The sequence below is a fragment of the Scatophagus argus genome, chromosome 13, assembly GCF_020382885.2.
Source record: "Scatophagus argus isolate fScaArg1 chromosome 13, fScaArg1.pri, whole genome shotgun sequence".
Lineage (NCBI taxonomy): Eukaryota > Metazoa > Chordata > Actinopteri > Scatophagidae > Scatophagus > Scatophagus argus.
In genome coordinates, this window is record NC_058505.1 from 2,060,862 (window position 1) to 2,073,847 (window position 12,986).

General features: G+C 49.4%; 3 protein-coding genes across 7 annotated transcripts; all 3 read left to right on the forward strand.

Annotated features, from left to right (window-relative positions):
- Positions 1-348: 348 nt before the first annotated feature.
- LOC124069157 (zinc finger and SCAN domain-containing protein 2-like) lies at positions 349-5,125 on the forward strand. Of its 2 annotated transcripts, XM_046407994.1 has the most exons (5): positions 349-536; positions 620-860; positions 2,384-2,496; positions 2,910-3,027; positions 3,376-5,125. In XM_046407994.1, the coding sequence occupies exons 2-5, from the start codon at positions 632-634 to the stop codon at positions 4,194-4,196; spliced, it is 1,281 nt and encodes a 426-aa protein (XP_046263950.1). In that variant the 5' UTR covers positions 349-536; positions 620-631; the 3' UTR covers positions 4,197-5,125. The 2 variants fall into 2 exon arrangements, with proteins under 2 accessions (XP_046263950.1, XP_046263949.1); XM_046407993.1 differs by having other exon boundaries at positions 349-860.
- A 190-nt stretch (positions 5,126-5,315) lies between these two features.
- Positions 5,316-8,355, forward strand: LOC124069155 (zinc finger protein 181-like). Its single transcript, XM_046407992.1, has 3 exons — positions 5,316-5,883; positions 6,851-6,911; positions 7,388-8,355. The coding sequence occupies exons 1-3, from the start codon at positions 5,509-5,511 to the stop codon at positions 8,290-8,292; spliced, it is 1,341 nt and encodes a 446-aa protein (XP_046263948.1). The 5' UTR covers positions 5,316-5,508; the 3' UTR covers positions 8,293-8,355.
- Positions 8,356-8,780: 425 nt separating this feature from the next.
- Positions 8,781-12,681, forward strand: LOC124069152 (zinc finger protein 90-like). Of its 4 annotated transcripts, none has more exons than XM_046407985.1 (5): positions 8,781-9,179; positions 9,389-9,824; positions 10,274-10,362; positions 10,453-10,540; positions 11,123-12,681. In XM_046407985.1, the coding sequence occupies exons 2-5, from the start codon at positions 9,512-9,514 to the stop codon at positions 12,034-12,036; spliced, it is 1,404 nt and encodes a 467-aa protein (XP_046263941.1). In that variant the 5' UTR covers positions 8,781-9,179; positions 9,389-9,511; the 3' UTR covers positions 12,037-12,681. The 4 variants fall into 4 exon arrangements, with proteins under 4 accessions (XP_046263941.1, XP_046263942.1, XP_046263938.1 ...); XM_046407982.1 differs by having other exon boundaries at positions 8,785-9,179; positions 11,120-12,681; XM_046407983.1 differs by having other exon boundaries at positions 8,785-9,135; positions 11,120-12,681.
- The last annotated feature ends 305 nt before the right edge of the window (positions 12,682-12,986 follow it).

The following is a 12,986-nucleotide window of genomic DNA, read 5'->3' on the forward strand; positions in this document are numbered from 1 at the left end:
TTTTAAATAAAAAAATAAGTGTATGACAGTGTCCTTTACCAGGACAACAATGGTGTTGAGGGACAGCGAGTTAGCCTGCTGTACGTCTCCACTATGTCTTGTGAAACTTGGCTGAGTTAATTCTCTTCTTAAGCCATTGCAGGCATGTGAAGGGAAGAAAAAATAATGTATATAGTAGGCCATCGATGAATAGTAGTCACGGTGCAAAAAATATCTTGCAATTTTGTGAGAGGAAAGTACATATATATATAAAGGGAGAGAGATATAAAGAGAGCAGAAAGTTACAAGGTGTCCCGGAAGGTATCACTCAGTGATTCATTCTGGTCTTTTATTTTGAAAGTGGCATTACGGAAGTTGTTCAGCGACACGCTGAAGAGCAGACAGCCGACTAACAACAAACAACAAGGACTCTCCGCAGCATCCAGCCGCCTGCCCCAGCCGGTCATCCACTGTCTGGCTGAGGAAAGGCCAGTGAACCGCGAGGATCTCACCGGACGTTGTCCCGCTTCCATGAACGCACCTTGTTACCAGCTAATGTTAATGAGTTAATTCACGTTCCGCGTTTGTTTTCGTTTCACGTCCTCTCACGATGACGAGTTACAAGGCGTTTCATTCTCAGTTGACATCCATCATGGAGGCGCTGACCAAAGCGGCGGTGGCGGAGATCTGCGAGCTGGTGGACGACAGCTACGCCGTGTTGCAGCTGGAGATCACCCGGAGCCACAAGGAGAACGAGGCGCTGAGGAGAAAGCTGGAGCTCATTGAGACCATCATCGCCCGGGGACACCGGGGGAGCGTCGCGATGTTGGATCACGGTGGGCAGGAGGCGGCCGGCGGGGGGCTGATGGATTTCAGTGTCGGTGAGTTTCGGGCCCTGTGTGCACTCCCTCATTTGCATTTCGATGACACTGAAGATAGCGGCAGGATGTGCGCTGCACGAACGAACTCCCCGCGGCTCAGACAGCACACCAAACACACCAAACTCCATTGGAAAACTGTCTATAAAACATCTCCGCCCCCTGAGTGAAACTCCGTGTATTTGTACATGGTCAGTAAAGTAGAGTCTGATTGGTTTCGTATAGTTTGTATATTCGGCATTCATAAAAAAACTTCAAAGTCACTCAATGCCAACTTTTTCGACCCTTCAGTCTGTTAACCCAAAGGCTTGCAAATCAGAATCAGAATCAGAATCGTCTTCATTGCCATGTAAGTGAAGAGGTTTCACATTGCTAGGAATTTGTTTCGGTGATTGGTGCGTACATAAAATATAAGAACGAGTAACATATAATAATATAATAAAATAAAATAGACTAAGGTAAAACAAAATAAGATAAGTAAAATAAATATGGTTCTGGAGGTAGTACAATAGTGAGGTAGTACAGAGTGGAAGTAGTGCAGGTAGGTGAGGTAAACAGTGCAAGTGGTCAGCAGGTGGACCATGACATGAACACAGAAGGAAGATCAGGTTCATCAGTCAGCTCTGGTGCCTCGATAGTTCAGTTTGTAAAGTTATGGACTCTCTGTCCACATCCTACACTCATATTTTCAGTGTAATTCATTTGTTGAAAAAGAGATCAATTTTGGTGGTACATGACAATAATATTATTACTGCTAATAATATTTTTGGCCTTGGCTGAAAATCTGGTATCATGACAGCTTTATGTAAAAACCCTAAAATACAACTTTAAAATTTGAAGCTTAACTGAACCAAGTCCTGGCTTTTCCTTCTTTTAAACAGAAAAGACAAATAATTTCTGTGCACATTATGGCTTGAGAAGTGTAGATAGATATACTTTATTGATCCCAGGCTGGGAAATTACAGTGCAGCAGCAGCATTACACACAGTGACGATACAGTGAAAAGAAAAACAATAACCTGTGCGAAATGTGTTGAAACAGCAATATAAAAAGTGTATATACACCAAATAAGCAGTGTACTGTTGTGCAAAATAAAATAGAATATAAGGTGCAGTGAACCAAGTGTGTAAAAAACATAAGTGCGTAGTGACTGTATGTTATGAGCAGAGTTTAGCTGTTATTGTGCAGTGTGATGGCATGTGGCAGGAGAGACTTCCTGTAGCAGCCTGTGGGAGAAGGTCTGTCTGTCCACTGTGTGATGGAGGGGGTGCTGATCGTTGTCCATGATGGATAACAGTTTGTTCAGGATCCTCCTCTCCACCACGGTCTCAAAAGACTCCAGTCTGAGACCGAGTACAGAGCCAGCCTTCTCGATGATCTTATCCAGTCTGTTAGCGTCGCTGGCTCTGATGCTGCTGCCCCGACACACAACAGCAGAGAAAATGGCAGACTGGTAGAAGATCTCCAACGTCTTGCTGCACTCATAGGAAAACGTGTGTACTTACATTCTCCTTCATCCCACGCAGAACGCGCCTTGCCGAGCGGAGTGGGGGTCAGTCACCCTAAAGCGAACCTGAGAAGAGGTGTTCGGGTCCCTGTGGTGGAGGCGACGGCAGCGCTGACCCCTGCAAGCAATCAGGTGAGAGTACAAAGTTTGAAGGTTCGGTGTTTATTCATGAGAACTGGCAAAGGTTCATCAGTTCAGTAACACGTACATGCAGTGTGCCGACCAGCTGGGGTCGAACTGGAGTTTTTCTGGATTTACTGGACGTTCTTCAGTTCGCCACCAGTTTGTTTCCTCCTGTGGATGTTGTAATAAAGTAATACCACAAACCAAACTGCAGTATTTATTTACTTAGTGCAGGATTTTTCTCGGTCTAAACGCATCACCTGGGCTGCCTTCACTCGCTGCCTGTGGGGGTTTAGTGTTCGAGCATCGCACTGTAACGTGAACACATGATTCTGCACGTCTGTGCTCAGAAACAAATGAAATCAAGTGTCCAGCAGCGAATTCAATCAGTTGTTAATGTCACCACTGTTTCCTGCTCTCAGGATTCCTCAGCTGCAGAGGAGCCCAATAACCAGGATGTTGTTTTGATAAAGGAGGAAGCTGAGAAAGAGGAGGGGAACAGCAGCGACGCCACAGAGGAGCTGCTTCTCAACGAAGACGGTGAGAGAGGAAAAACGCTGACTGTAGCCATGATAATCCAGGAAGTAACGCTGACTCTACTGCAGCAGCAGCAGCAGTCGTAAGTCAGCCTTCGAAATGAAAACCAGGCACATGAAAGTTAGAGAAGCTTCTACAGCCACAGCGTCCTCGGCTTGTGAAAAGTCACGCCACGCAGCCACAGCGAGCGCGTCAGCTCTGTCCAAACGTGACAAAGCGACTGTTAAAATGTTAAAATCACGTTTCTGTGTTTGTCCGTTAGACGTCAAACAGCTGATGTTTTTGTCACACTGGACTTCTGTCCAGTCACTGCTGCCGTTTTAAAGCGTTTGTTGGTTTGTGTGTCTGAAGGGGCGGAGCTGCAGCTGTCCGATGCAGACGACAGCGAAGAAGGACCCTCTGGGGTGTCGGCCTCCACCTCAGCGGCTGACAGGAGGCCATGGGATCAGAACGGCACCGGGCTGTCAGAGCCAGTTGAACACCAAGACTCCCACAGTGTGCTGGGCTCTCCGGGGTCCCCGGGCCCTGCGGGGGGCTCCCAGAGCAACTCTTCAGACGTCATGTTTGACTTGGCCTCAGAATCGGACTGTGAAGCTCCACCCGCACTCCAGACGAGGAAGCCTTTCCTCCTCAGGTCAGGAGGAAACCCCGCCTCCCTGCCCAGGACCTCGGAGCTGAAGAGGGGCGTGTCTCTGATCAGCTCCCTCCCCTTCGACTCAGATCTGGATCTGTGCTCCACGTGGACCAACCAGGGGCTGCCAAGCATGGTGCCCGTCGCTCACCGGCCGACGCTCCTGGACAAAGTGTCGGACCTGAACGCTGCGGGCCTCCCCTTAGCGCTCGGCCTCAGCGGATCCAGACTGGACCCGCTGGACCTGAACAGGTACTGCAGGGACAGGCGGTTCGTCTGCAGCTACTGCGGGAAATGCTTCACGTCGTCCCGAAGTCTGGAGACACACGTGCGTGTTCACACGGGCGAGCGGCCGTACAGCTGCGCTCAGTGCGGGAAGCGCTTCACGCAGTCGGGACACCTGAAGACGCATCAGAGCGTCCACACCGGAGAGCGGCCCTTCGCCTGCGAGCACTGTGGGAAAAGATTCGCCGGGAAGCAGAACCTGAGGATCCATCAGCAGAAACACCACCCGGCTGAGCAGGGCGCTGCTGCTGTTTAACTCTGACAAACCCTGTCAGAGGTGGAGGTCTAAACTGTGACAGACCGAACCGCACTGCTGGTTCTGAACTCGTTTAACGAGATCTCACAGCTGAGGGCCTTTTAGTATGTTTGAGAATGAGTGCTTTTTCATTGAAAACTGATCAATAAGTATGACTGTTTTCATTTTATCAGGCCTTATGTGTTTCCAGCCATCAGAACTGCCTTGGTAGGTGACTGGGACTGTGACCTGATCCAGATCGATTCTTACCTCAAAACAACACGGACCATTTTGGGTCCACCTCAGTACTTTGTGGTCAAGCGACAGCTGCCTGCTGCAAACGATTCCCATAGAGGCAACACCTGTAATCAGCATGTGAATGTTTACTGGTTGGTGTAAATCTGCCATTAAAAGTTTGTTGCATTCAGCGTGTGCTTTAATGTTATAGAATGACAGAAACAAACACAACTTTACACGTGCGAAAAGAAAAGTCCGTAGAGACTGAACGTGTTTGGAGTCAAACACGAGTTCACATTACGGCTGGAGGCTTCGAGCTTTTCATCTGCCCAATATGTCAGGAAACACCTTGAGGGGTAAATTTGGCACGTGGATGACTGCGCTGGCAACATGGAGGAGTCAGTTTGGCAAAGCTTCTCATTAGTTTGTGTTAAATGCTGTCTATTTGGAGACACTAACTCTTTCATCCATTCTGAGAGCTTCAGTCAGTTTGGTGTCTGCAGCTCAGTGTGGTTAATGTTCTCTTGGAGTCATGATTAGAGAGGGGCCTTAGGTTCAGGGGTATCTGCCATATGGGAAGACCCACGCTGGAGACCAACTTACATAAGCAGGTGGTTGGAGATGATTCGGCAGTGTGATTCTATTGGTCTGGATCCACTCACATGCATGTAATTGATGCTGGGTTGCTTTGTAATAAACTTTTATACAAGCAAGACGGTGTCAGCGGAGATCTCTTTCAACACCTTCACATCATCGCTGTCCAGTGTACAACAAGTTTCTCAACATACTAACTACTGTGGGATCTTGAAATGGTTCTCCAGTAGTTCCTGTTTGTGTCCCTCCTCTTGTCGACAGCCGTCACAACAACAACACGCTCTTATTTTGAAGTCAGCGGTGGTATTCCGGAAGTGCGATTCGGGAGGAAGTAGAAAACCAGTTCTCCTCTTTGTAATCAGCGACGGACAGCGTAGTGTCTGAACAGATTTAACCAGCGTTTCCGTTACCGACAGCAGCCCGTGCTTCAGAGCCCGTTGGAGCTCCGTGTTGTCCGGTGGGGCGGGTTTCAGTCCGGTCGGGTTTCCCCTCGAGCCGCGAGATGGCCGTTTTAACCAGCAAAGCCCTGCACGAGCAGCTGTCCATCATCATGAGCGCGCTGACCAAAGCGGCCGTGGCGGAGATCTGCGAGGTGGTGGACGAAGGTTACGCCGTGCTGCAGATGGAGATCACCCGGAGCCACAAGGAGAACGAGGACCTGAAGAAGAAGCTGCACCTCATCGAGTCCATAGTGGTCCGGGGGGGCGGCGGGGGGGAGGCGGTGGCCGCGGCGGCACCGGGGGTCGCGGCTGCCGCGGAGTTCGCGCAGCAGGCGGAAACGCCGCAGCAGCAGAAGCGGGACGGTGACGGAGGAGCCGCCGCCGCTGATGTCGACGGAGACGGAGGGGCTGACGTTACTGTGGTGGTGCGGGAGGAGGTGAACACACGGCCGTCGGAGCTAACTTACCTGATGTTTTTCACCTGTAGTGCCGGGACATCCCAGAAACAGTTACCGAGGCAACAGTGGACTTACTGTTAATGATTAGTTTTGATCTTCACTCGTTCGAGCCATTTGTCAACAAAAACAAATCTGCAAAGCGAATTAAGACTAATTACTTTAACAATCGATGTGATTTTTATTTTAAAGTTTTAAAAAAGACAAAAAAAAAAGATTTATCATGTAATTTTAGAAAGTCGTTCTAAAAATGTCCATCGCTTAGGATAAATTTATTTTTAATTAAAAGGTAAAGACAGAAATCTGGGAAATGACAGTTTTTAAATTAAGTCCTTAGGATAAAATCAGTAAAAGTTGAGAAGAAAATGACTCAACGGCCTCCGTACTTTTGCGTTAATGATGGTAATAATAATGATACTTCCTTCCTTAAGGATATGAATCAGATGCTGCATATGATGAGACCAGACGCGGGTTTTAATCCCACATAATCTCAAAATCGGATGTTAATTATCTCCTTATCAAATCTCTGCGCATGCTCGGAGCGATGCTGCTTCCTTATCTCTCAAAGATAACCTTTTTTAAATCGCAGTCTCGTTACCTTGGCCGGAAGTTCGATGTCTGTGATAACACATTAATTTTCTTGTTATCTTGAAAAACCCAAAGGTTGTTTTTTTAAGATGATGTGATAATTAAATGTTGATTTTCAGATTAGGAGATTAACTGCAAGCTGCAGTCACTCAGTGAGACACACAGAAGTCCCATTAACATTTGAACCCTCCATGATGGCCGAGTCAGCCAACGAGGACACTCGAGACATTTTGACTTTTCCAACATTGCTGACTTTATCTCCGTTTCGCGGTTACAAAGCGTTAGTTGTTTACCTGACTGCAGTTTGTTTACATGTCAATAACTGAATTGCTTTTGTGGCTGTGCTGCTGTGCTTTCCCAGCTTCCAGATGTTGTGTTGATCAAAGATGAGGACTCAGACAGCGACGACAGCTTTGAGGAAGGCGAGTTTGAACAACACACTTCCACACAAAGATGCATGAGAGCTCCCCAAACCACCTGGACGCCCCCTGGTGGCTGGCTGCGGTACAGCACATAAACCCTCACCCTTCATGTTAGCGAATGGGACGCCAGCCAAACTAAAAACTCAAAGTCAAATAAATCTTTCCAAAATGGTTTCTGTTATTTTAGGTAGTACATCACCCTGATGTAGTTTAATCTATTCTAATCCATTTATTGATTATATGTTGTATTAGTACTCACAGTATTTCCCTTTGAACAGTAGAAAGTTGCAGAAAATGGAAACACTCCAGTATCAACTTAAGTTCAATATTTGATTACTTACCGGCCACGACTGCCAATAATAGTGATAATTAGATAATCTTTCTCATCCACTTCCTGCCGGCTCATTGGTCATGTGGAGGCAGGATGTCACTGTGAGGCTGGGGAGACGTGTCATTCAGCTCGTCTTTTCTTTCAGATAACAAACCAGCTGCAGATGGAGGGAAGGCCTCAGCCACGTCCACCCCCATCAGCTGCAGCGTGAAGAGACACTGGCCGGGAAGTGAGGCGGGGGACAGGAAGTCGTCCTCTGAGCAGCTCACGCCGAAAGCGCCCAAAGTGACTGCAGGGACGCAGAAGAAGAGCATGTCCGTCTACACCCTGGACTCCCCCCACAGCGAGCCGAGCCGCTCCGATGAGATGGACGCCGGCGAGTCCATTTGTTCCTACTCCTCACAGATGGACCCGGACGTCCAGCTGGTCCAGCAGGAGTGCTCGCTGGTCCCTCCGGGCGCTAACAGACAAACAGCCTACTTTGGTAACGGCGCTCTGATGGAGTCTCAGTCTCCCACAAACAGAGCAGAACTCGATCTCAGCCTGACGTGGACCAAACACTCGAAAAGTCACATGACGTTTGCTCAGTTTCACCAAAACGAGAACACGGACTGCGATGCTTTCGGGATCAAACTGATCAGCGTCTCGGGTTCGGCGTCCACTGACTCCCAGCTGTCTGAAAGCAGCAGCTCTGCGTTTGAGTACGACAACGTTGACGCGATGAACTTCGCCCTCTACAGGGACCAATCAGGTCACCCCCAGCTGAGCGGCGGCGCCCGAGGGAAGCGCTTCATGTGCTCCATCTGCAGTAAGACGTACGCCACGTCTCAGAACCTGGACGTTCACATGCGGATCCACACGGGCGAGAGGCCGTTCAGCTGCGACCAGTGCGGCAAGAAGTTCACCCAGTCGGCTCACCTGAAGTCGCACCTGAGCGTCCACTCCGGCGAGCGGCCGTACGCCTGCACGCTCTGCTCCAGGAGCTTCATCGTCAAATACAGCCTCAAGTTACACATGAAGAAATGTCATCCCAACGTGCTGAGCGAGTGAACGTCTCACTCCCCAATGTTCTGTAAATGTCCTGTTTTAAAAAGAATAAAACTCACATAAAATCAAAGCTAAAGTGTCACACGGTCGTATTTCACTCCGCTGGTGCATTCAGGACTCATTTTCACCTTTCAGTCGTGCGTGTAGTTCGAGGACAGTCAGAATTTACATGGAATAATAAAAAGACAGAATGAAGACAAATCGAAACACTGAGAGAACATTCAAAACTCAGAAGTAATTTGTTTTCTCAAGGGGGAGAAGATAAATTGAGCTCCAAGAATCTCAGAATTCTGTTTAGTGACTCATTCAGATAAATCAAAATTAATCTGCAGCTATGAGAAACAACTGACTTTAAGTTCTTTATGAAGCAGAGGTCAAACATTTGACAGCTTTGCAAATGCGCCGGTTTCCTCCTCACGGGAGAGAGTGATTCTCTGTGGGTTTTGGTCTGCTGATCGGACGAAAGGTCACCTCGAGCACGCCTTCGTGGCCTCTTTCCAGGTTATGTGCTCCACTGGCAGGTGAAAGCGTCTGGAACAGGAGAAGGCTGAAGCCTCCTCTTCACAGGTGAACACCACTTCACAGGAGATGTCTGAGTGGAGATGAGCTGCACACAGACACACTCTGACATAATCCCAGCAGCTTCAGAAACGCATCCAGATGTGCAGCCGCTGGGCCTGCAGATGTGAGAGGACTGCTGGGACCTCTTCTGGACGGCTGACAGACAGGAATGAGCTGTTGGAAGCAGGCAGCAGCTGAGATCACGTGATGCCTCAGCTTCATGCTTCACGTGTGGACACAGTTTGGTTCCCATTGAACGACACGTTTGGACACCACTCAAACCAGGTGAGTGCAGTGGCAGCAGAAGTCTGGATTCTGGTTGGGATCAGGTGGGTTACATTTACTGTTGGACCAGATGCAAAAAGGCAACAAACGGACTCGTCTGTAGTGCTGAAGATGTTTGATTAATCGATTATAAAATAATAGTGTATTTGAGGTCACGCTGGGGGGGAAAATGTAAATTGATCCTCCGCACATGCGTATTCTGGGTTGTCCGTGGTCATTTGTTACCCCCGCATCACTTCCGGGTTTGTCTCAGGACTGTTTACACCAGGTGGATTCATCCAGATAAACGGAGCTAGCGCGCGTCTGTCACCTGGCACGACCCCTTCGTCTGGACCGCTCTGTCCAACCACAGCACGCACGCGGTGGACCAGACAACATGTCCCCGGCCGCTGCCTTCCACGCGCAGCTCGCCTCCATCATGGAGGTGCTGGCCAACACGGCGGTGGCGGAGATCTGCGAGCTGGTGGACAGCGGATACTCGGTGCTGCAGCTGGAGATCTCGCGGAGCCGCAAAGAGAACGAGCTGCTGCGGAGAAAACTGCGGCTCATGGAGCTCCGAGCCGCTCGCACGACCGCCCTGCGAGCGGCCACCGCCTGCGGCAACGCGCCGCTGCCCGCGAGTGGCCGCGCGAGAGCTCAGCCGCCCGCACAAGCTGGCCACGAGCCGGAGAGCGACGGAGCGGCGCGAGGTAGGTATGAACGTGAATGACAGACGGCTTTCAACGTGTGAACGTGTGTTGTGTTTACTTACCATAAGGATTTTGACCACTCATCCATCCACCCAAGGCAGTCAATATTATATGAGGGGACTCGTCCCCATTTTCACCCCCCCAATACATTGATGTGCAAATACTACTGTAAGCAGGCCTGTGTGTTTTGTCCAAGCAGTGTTGCCGTACTCCAGCAGATTGAATGCTGTGGGCAGGTTCAATCAAACACTGCAGGCTGCCGTCCCTCTGCTTTGTTACTGATGGTTGGGGGGTCCAGACCAGCAGACCGGATTTGGTCCCCCACAGTGTTGACTCTGTGCTTCCAGCTGTGTATTCATCCAAAATTCATTCTTAAAATAACAAGCAGTTTGACAAAAAACAGCAAAAAAACTTGACTCACTTTAAGGTCCACCTGCTGCTTCCTCCAGGTGAGGCGGTGCCATCCAGGATGTCCAACCATGAGACTCGACATGGAGACTCAGATTCGTCCTCACACTCTGGACAGGATACCACCCAGGTGAGTAGAAGAAGAACATCAGCCATGGTTTTCTGACTCGATCTCCTCCCTCACGCTTCAGGTTTCATTCTCTCTCTGCTCCGATTGCAGCCTGCTGCAGGTGAGTCGGCCAAACTGACGACTGCTCTGATCAAAGTGGAAGACGACGATGAGTCCTGGTCCCAGTCTGAGCAGGACAGTAAGTACGGTTTCAGCAAATGGAGCCCCAAATGGATGCCCAGCATCGGGGACCTGATGTCGGATCTGAGTCAGGCTGGGTCCGAATTAGAGCTGAAGTTACAGCTTGATAAATCTGTCAGTGAAAATAGTTATTTTCTGAATCAAATTGCCTGAAATTGTCCAGCACCTTTAATGTGAGTGTTTACTTGTGGTGGATTTTGTCTGATCGTTTTAAAAGGTTCGGGTTCAAAGAAAATAAAGAAACAGACTTTTACGGAGCCTGACTGATTCTTAATTTTTGGAGCTGCTATCAGTTTTACAGAGTAGAAATGTTCTGAAACCGATATGGCGACTGATTGTAAAATATTGCATATTGCTTCTTTCTCTGCTTTATCTTCTGTAAAAATGCTCCTATCAGCCCATACGGGGCACCAGTGGGTCTCTGACAGACTCGTGTTAGGCCAGCAGCGGCTGGTCAGGTTCTTACCTGAACCTCAGGCCACCATTTCAACTAAATTCCAAATTACAAGTAAAATCTGCAAATTTGTACTCTGAAAAATGTGTCAGTGTGTGATGATCTGCTTTCCTTTCCCTCCAGAAGAGTTCTGTCGAGTTGTTGACGCACAGACGATGGAGACAGAAGCTCCGCCCTCATTGATCAAACAGGAAGTAGCAGACGAAGGTGGCAGTTGTACTCGGTCGTGGGTTAGCGGGGAGGTCAGCTCCACCTCCGGGTCCGTCCAAAAACCTCTGAACACCAACCAGAGATCAGAAGACAGCAGTTATGACCGTCTGGCGTACGAGCCGCAGCTCCAACACGGCTCCGTCACTACCCAGAATCCTTTGAGTGAAGATCCTGTCTGCTCGTACGCGTTGAACACCAACGTGGCTGTTTCAGCTGCGTCCGATTCCGGCTGCTGCAGCAGTTTCCATTTCGCCGTCGCTGAGTTGGCTCAGTCAGCAGCAGAGCAACAGCAGCCTGCAGGTTTCCAGAACAACCAACAGAGGGCGCCCTTACTGGCGGACGAGCCGCAGCTTCCTGTGAGGAAAGACGTGGCGGAAAGACAAAATACTTTCATCAGAAGGGACAGGTGGAGGCATCAGGATGGTGTCAGCAGGGTGTCCGATCACAGCAGGGGGGACGGCGGCGGGAAGACGTTCGTCTGTAACTGCTGCGGTAAAACTCTGGCCTGCCTGAAGAACCTGAAGACCCACATGAGGGTCCACACAGGTGAGAAGCCCTTCGTCTGCACGCTCTGCGGCAAACGCTTCTCCGACTCCAGCAACCTGAAACGCCACCAGAGCGTCCACACGGGAGAGAAACGCTACGGCTGCGTCCACTGCGGGAAACGCTTCGCCCAATCCGGATCCCTGAAGGTCCACATGACCGTCCACACGGACTGCAAGCAGTTCAGGTGTTCGTACTGCGGCAAAACCTTCATCTCCGGCAGCCACCTGCGCCGCCACGTCACCATGCACGCCGGAGAGAAACAGTACGCTGCGACGTTTCAGTGACCACAGGTGGGATGGTGGGACTGCGGAGCCGACGAGGACGAGGACGACCGTCCAGGAGCCACAGGAGCTTCAGCCTGGTGGAAAACATCTGAACTTTTCAGAAAGGCTTATTTCTCACCGCAGCGATTTACAGGAGCAGAAACGGGTTTACCGAACGCGTCAGTCACAAGTTTGAATTTGGTATTTCAGATCAAGACCCGGATCCACTGCAGTCCGGTTTCTGGTCCCTCCTGGTGCTTTTGGACACACAGAATTCACTGTTCTGGGATCAGGCTGCAGAGAAGTCGTTTATCTGACTCACCTCGTCAGGGCTGCCTGCAGGTTCTCACCTGAGCTGATCAGCTCGGCAGGTGACTTCACTCGTCACTTCCGGGCTTCTACGTCAGTGGGCGGAGTCTGTAGTCGGGGTGAAAACCTGCAGGCTGTTTCAACAGACAGTCAAACTGTGGTGGAGATTTGCCTTATTCTGTCAGCAGTCCAAGAATGAAAAAATGTTCTCACTCAGATTGACGGCCTGCAACACTCGGTCATGTGGCCAGCCAGCTGATCTTCATCAGCTGTTTATGTGATGTCATGTTTGTATTTTGTGATGTTTTTATGATTATGGTGTCATTTTGTAATAAAAGTGAAGTCTGACAAGGAAAATCTGTGAGCACTGATTATCCGAGAGTCGCCGTGGTTTTTCTCGTCATGGCCTCCAGCTGAACGGTGCGTTTAGGGATCTCTTCACATTATCAGACAGAACAATTTCATTCAGAGGCTGTCGACCAGTTTCTTTAAAATAAAAAAATTAGAACATGTTTTTATGGAGATAACAAATTCAGAGTCTCGTTTTAGGTTCTTGTAACATCACTCATTGAAGTGATTTTAGTTTAACTGAAGGTTTTTGGTCTCCTGCTCTTTTTGATCCGTTCATCAAAGTCATACGCTGTTTTTTGTGTCCGAGCAGT

What these genes read in the sequence shown, in the direction of transcription:
- LOC124069155 (XM_046407992.1), top strand. Translation starts at nt 5,509, where the DNA reads ATGGCCGTTTTAACCAGCAAAGCCCTGCACGAGCAGCTGTCCATCATC. An exon ending in CTGTGGTGGTGCGGGAGGAG is followed by an intron (nt 5,884 to 6,850) that starts GTGAACACACGG and finishes GTGCTTTCCCAG; the next exon opens with CTTCCAGATGTTGTGTTGAT. An exon ending in CGACGACAGCTTTGAGGAAG is followed by an intron (nt 6,912 to 7,387) that starts GCGAGTTTGAAC and finishes CTTTTCTTTCAG; the next exon opens with ATAACAAACCAGCTGCAGAT.
- LOC124069157 (XM_046407993.1), top strand. Translation starts at nt 590, where the DNA reads ATGACGAGTTACAAGGCGTTTCATTCTCAGTTGACATCCATCATGGAG. An exon ending in TGACCCCTGCAAGCAATCAG is followed by an intron (nt 2,497 to 2,909) that starts GTGAGAGTACAA and finishes TCCTGCTCTCAG; the next exon opens with GATTCCTCAGCTGCAGAGGA. An exon ending in GCTGCTTCTCAACGAAGACG is followed by an intron (nt 3,028 to 3,375) that starts GTGAGAGAGGAA and finishes GTGTGTCTGAAG; the next exon opens with GGGCGGAGCTGCAGCTGTCC.
- LOC124069152 (XM_046407982.1), top strand. Translation starts at nt 9,512, where the DNA reads ATGTCCCCGGCCGCTGCCTTCCACGCGCAGCTCGCCTCCATCATGGAG. An exon ending in GAGCGACGGAGCGGCGCGAG is followed by an intron (nt 9,825 to 10,273) that starts GTAGGTATGAAC and finishes TGCTTCCTCCAG; the next exon opens with GTGAGGCGGTGCCATCCAGG. An exon ending in GTCCCAGTCTGAGCAGGACA is followed by an intron (nt 10,541 to 11,119) that starts GTAAGTACGGTT and finishes CTTTCCCTCCAG; the next exon opens with AAGAGTTCTGTCGAGTTGTT.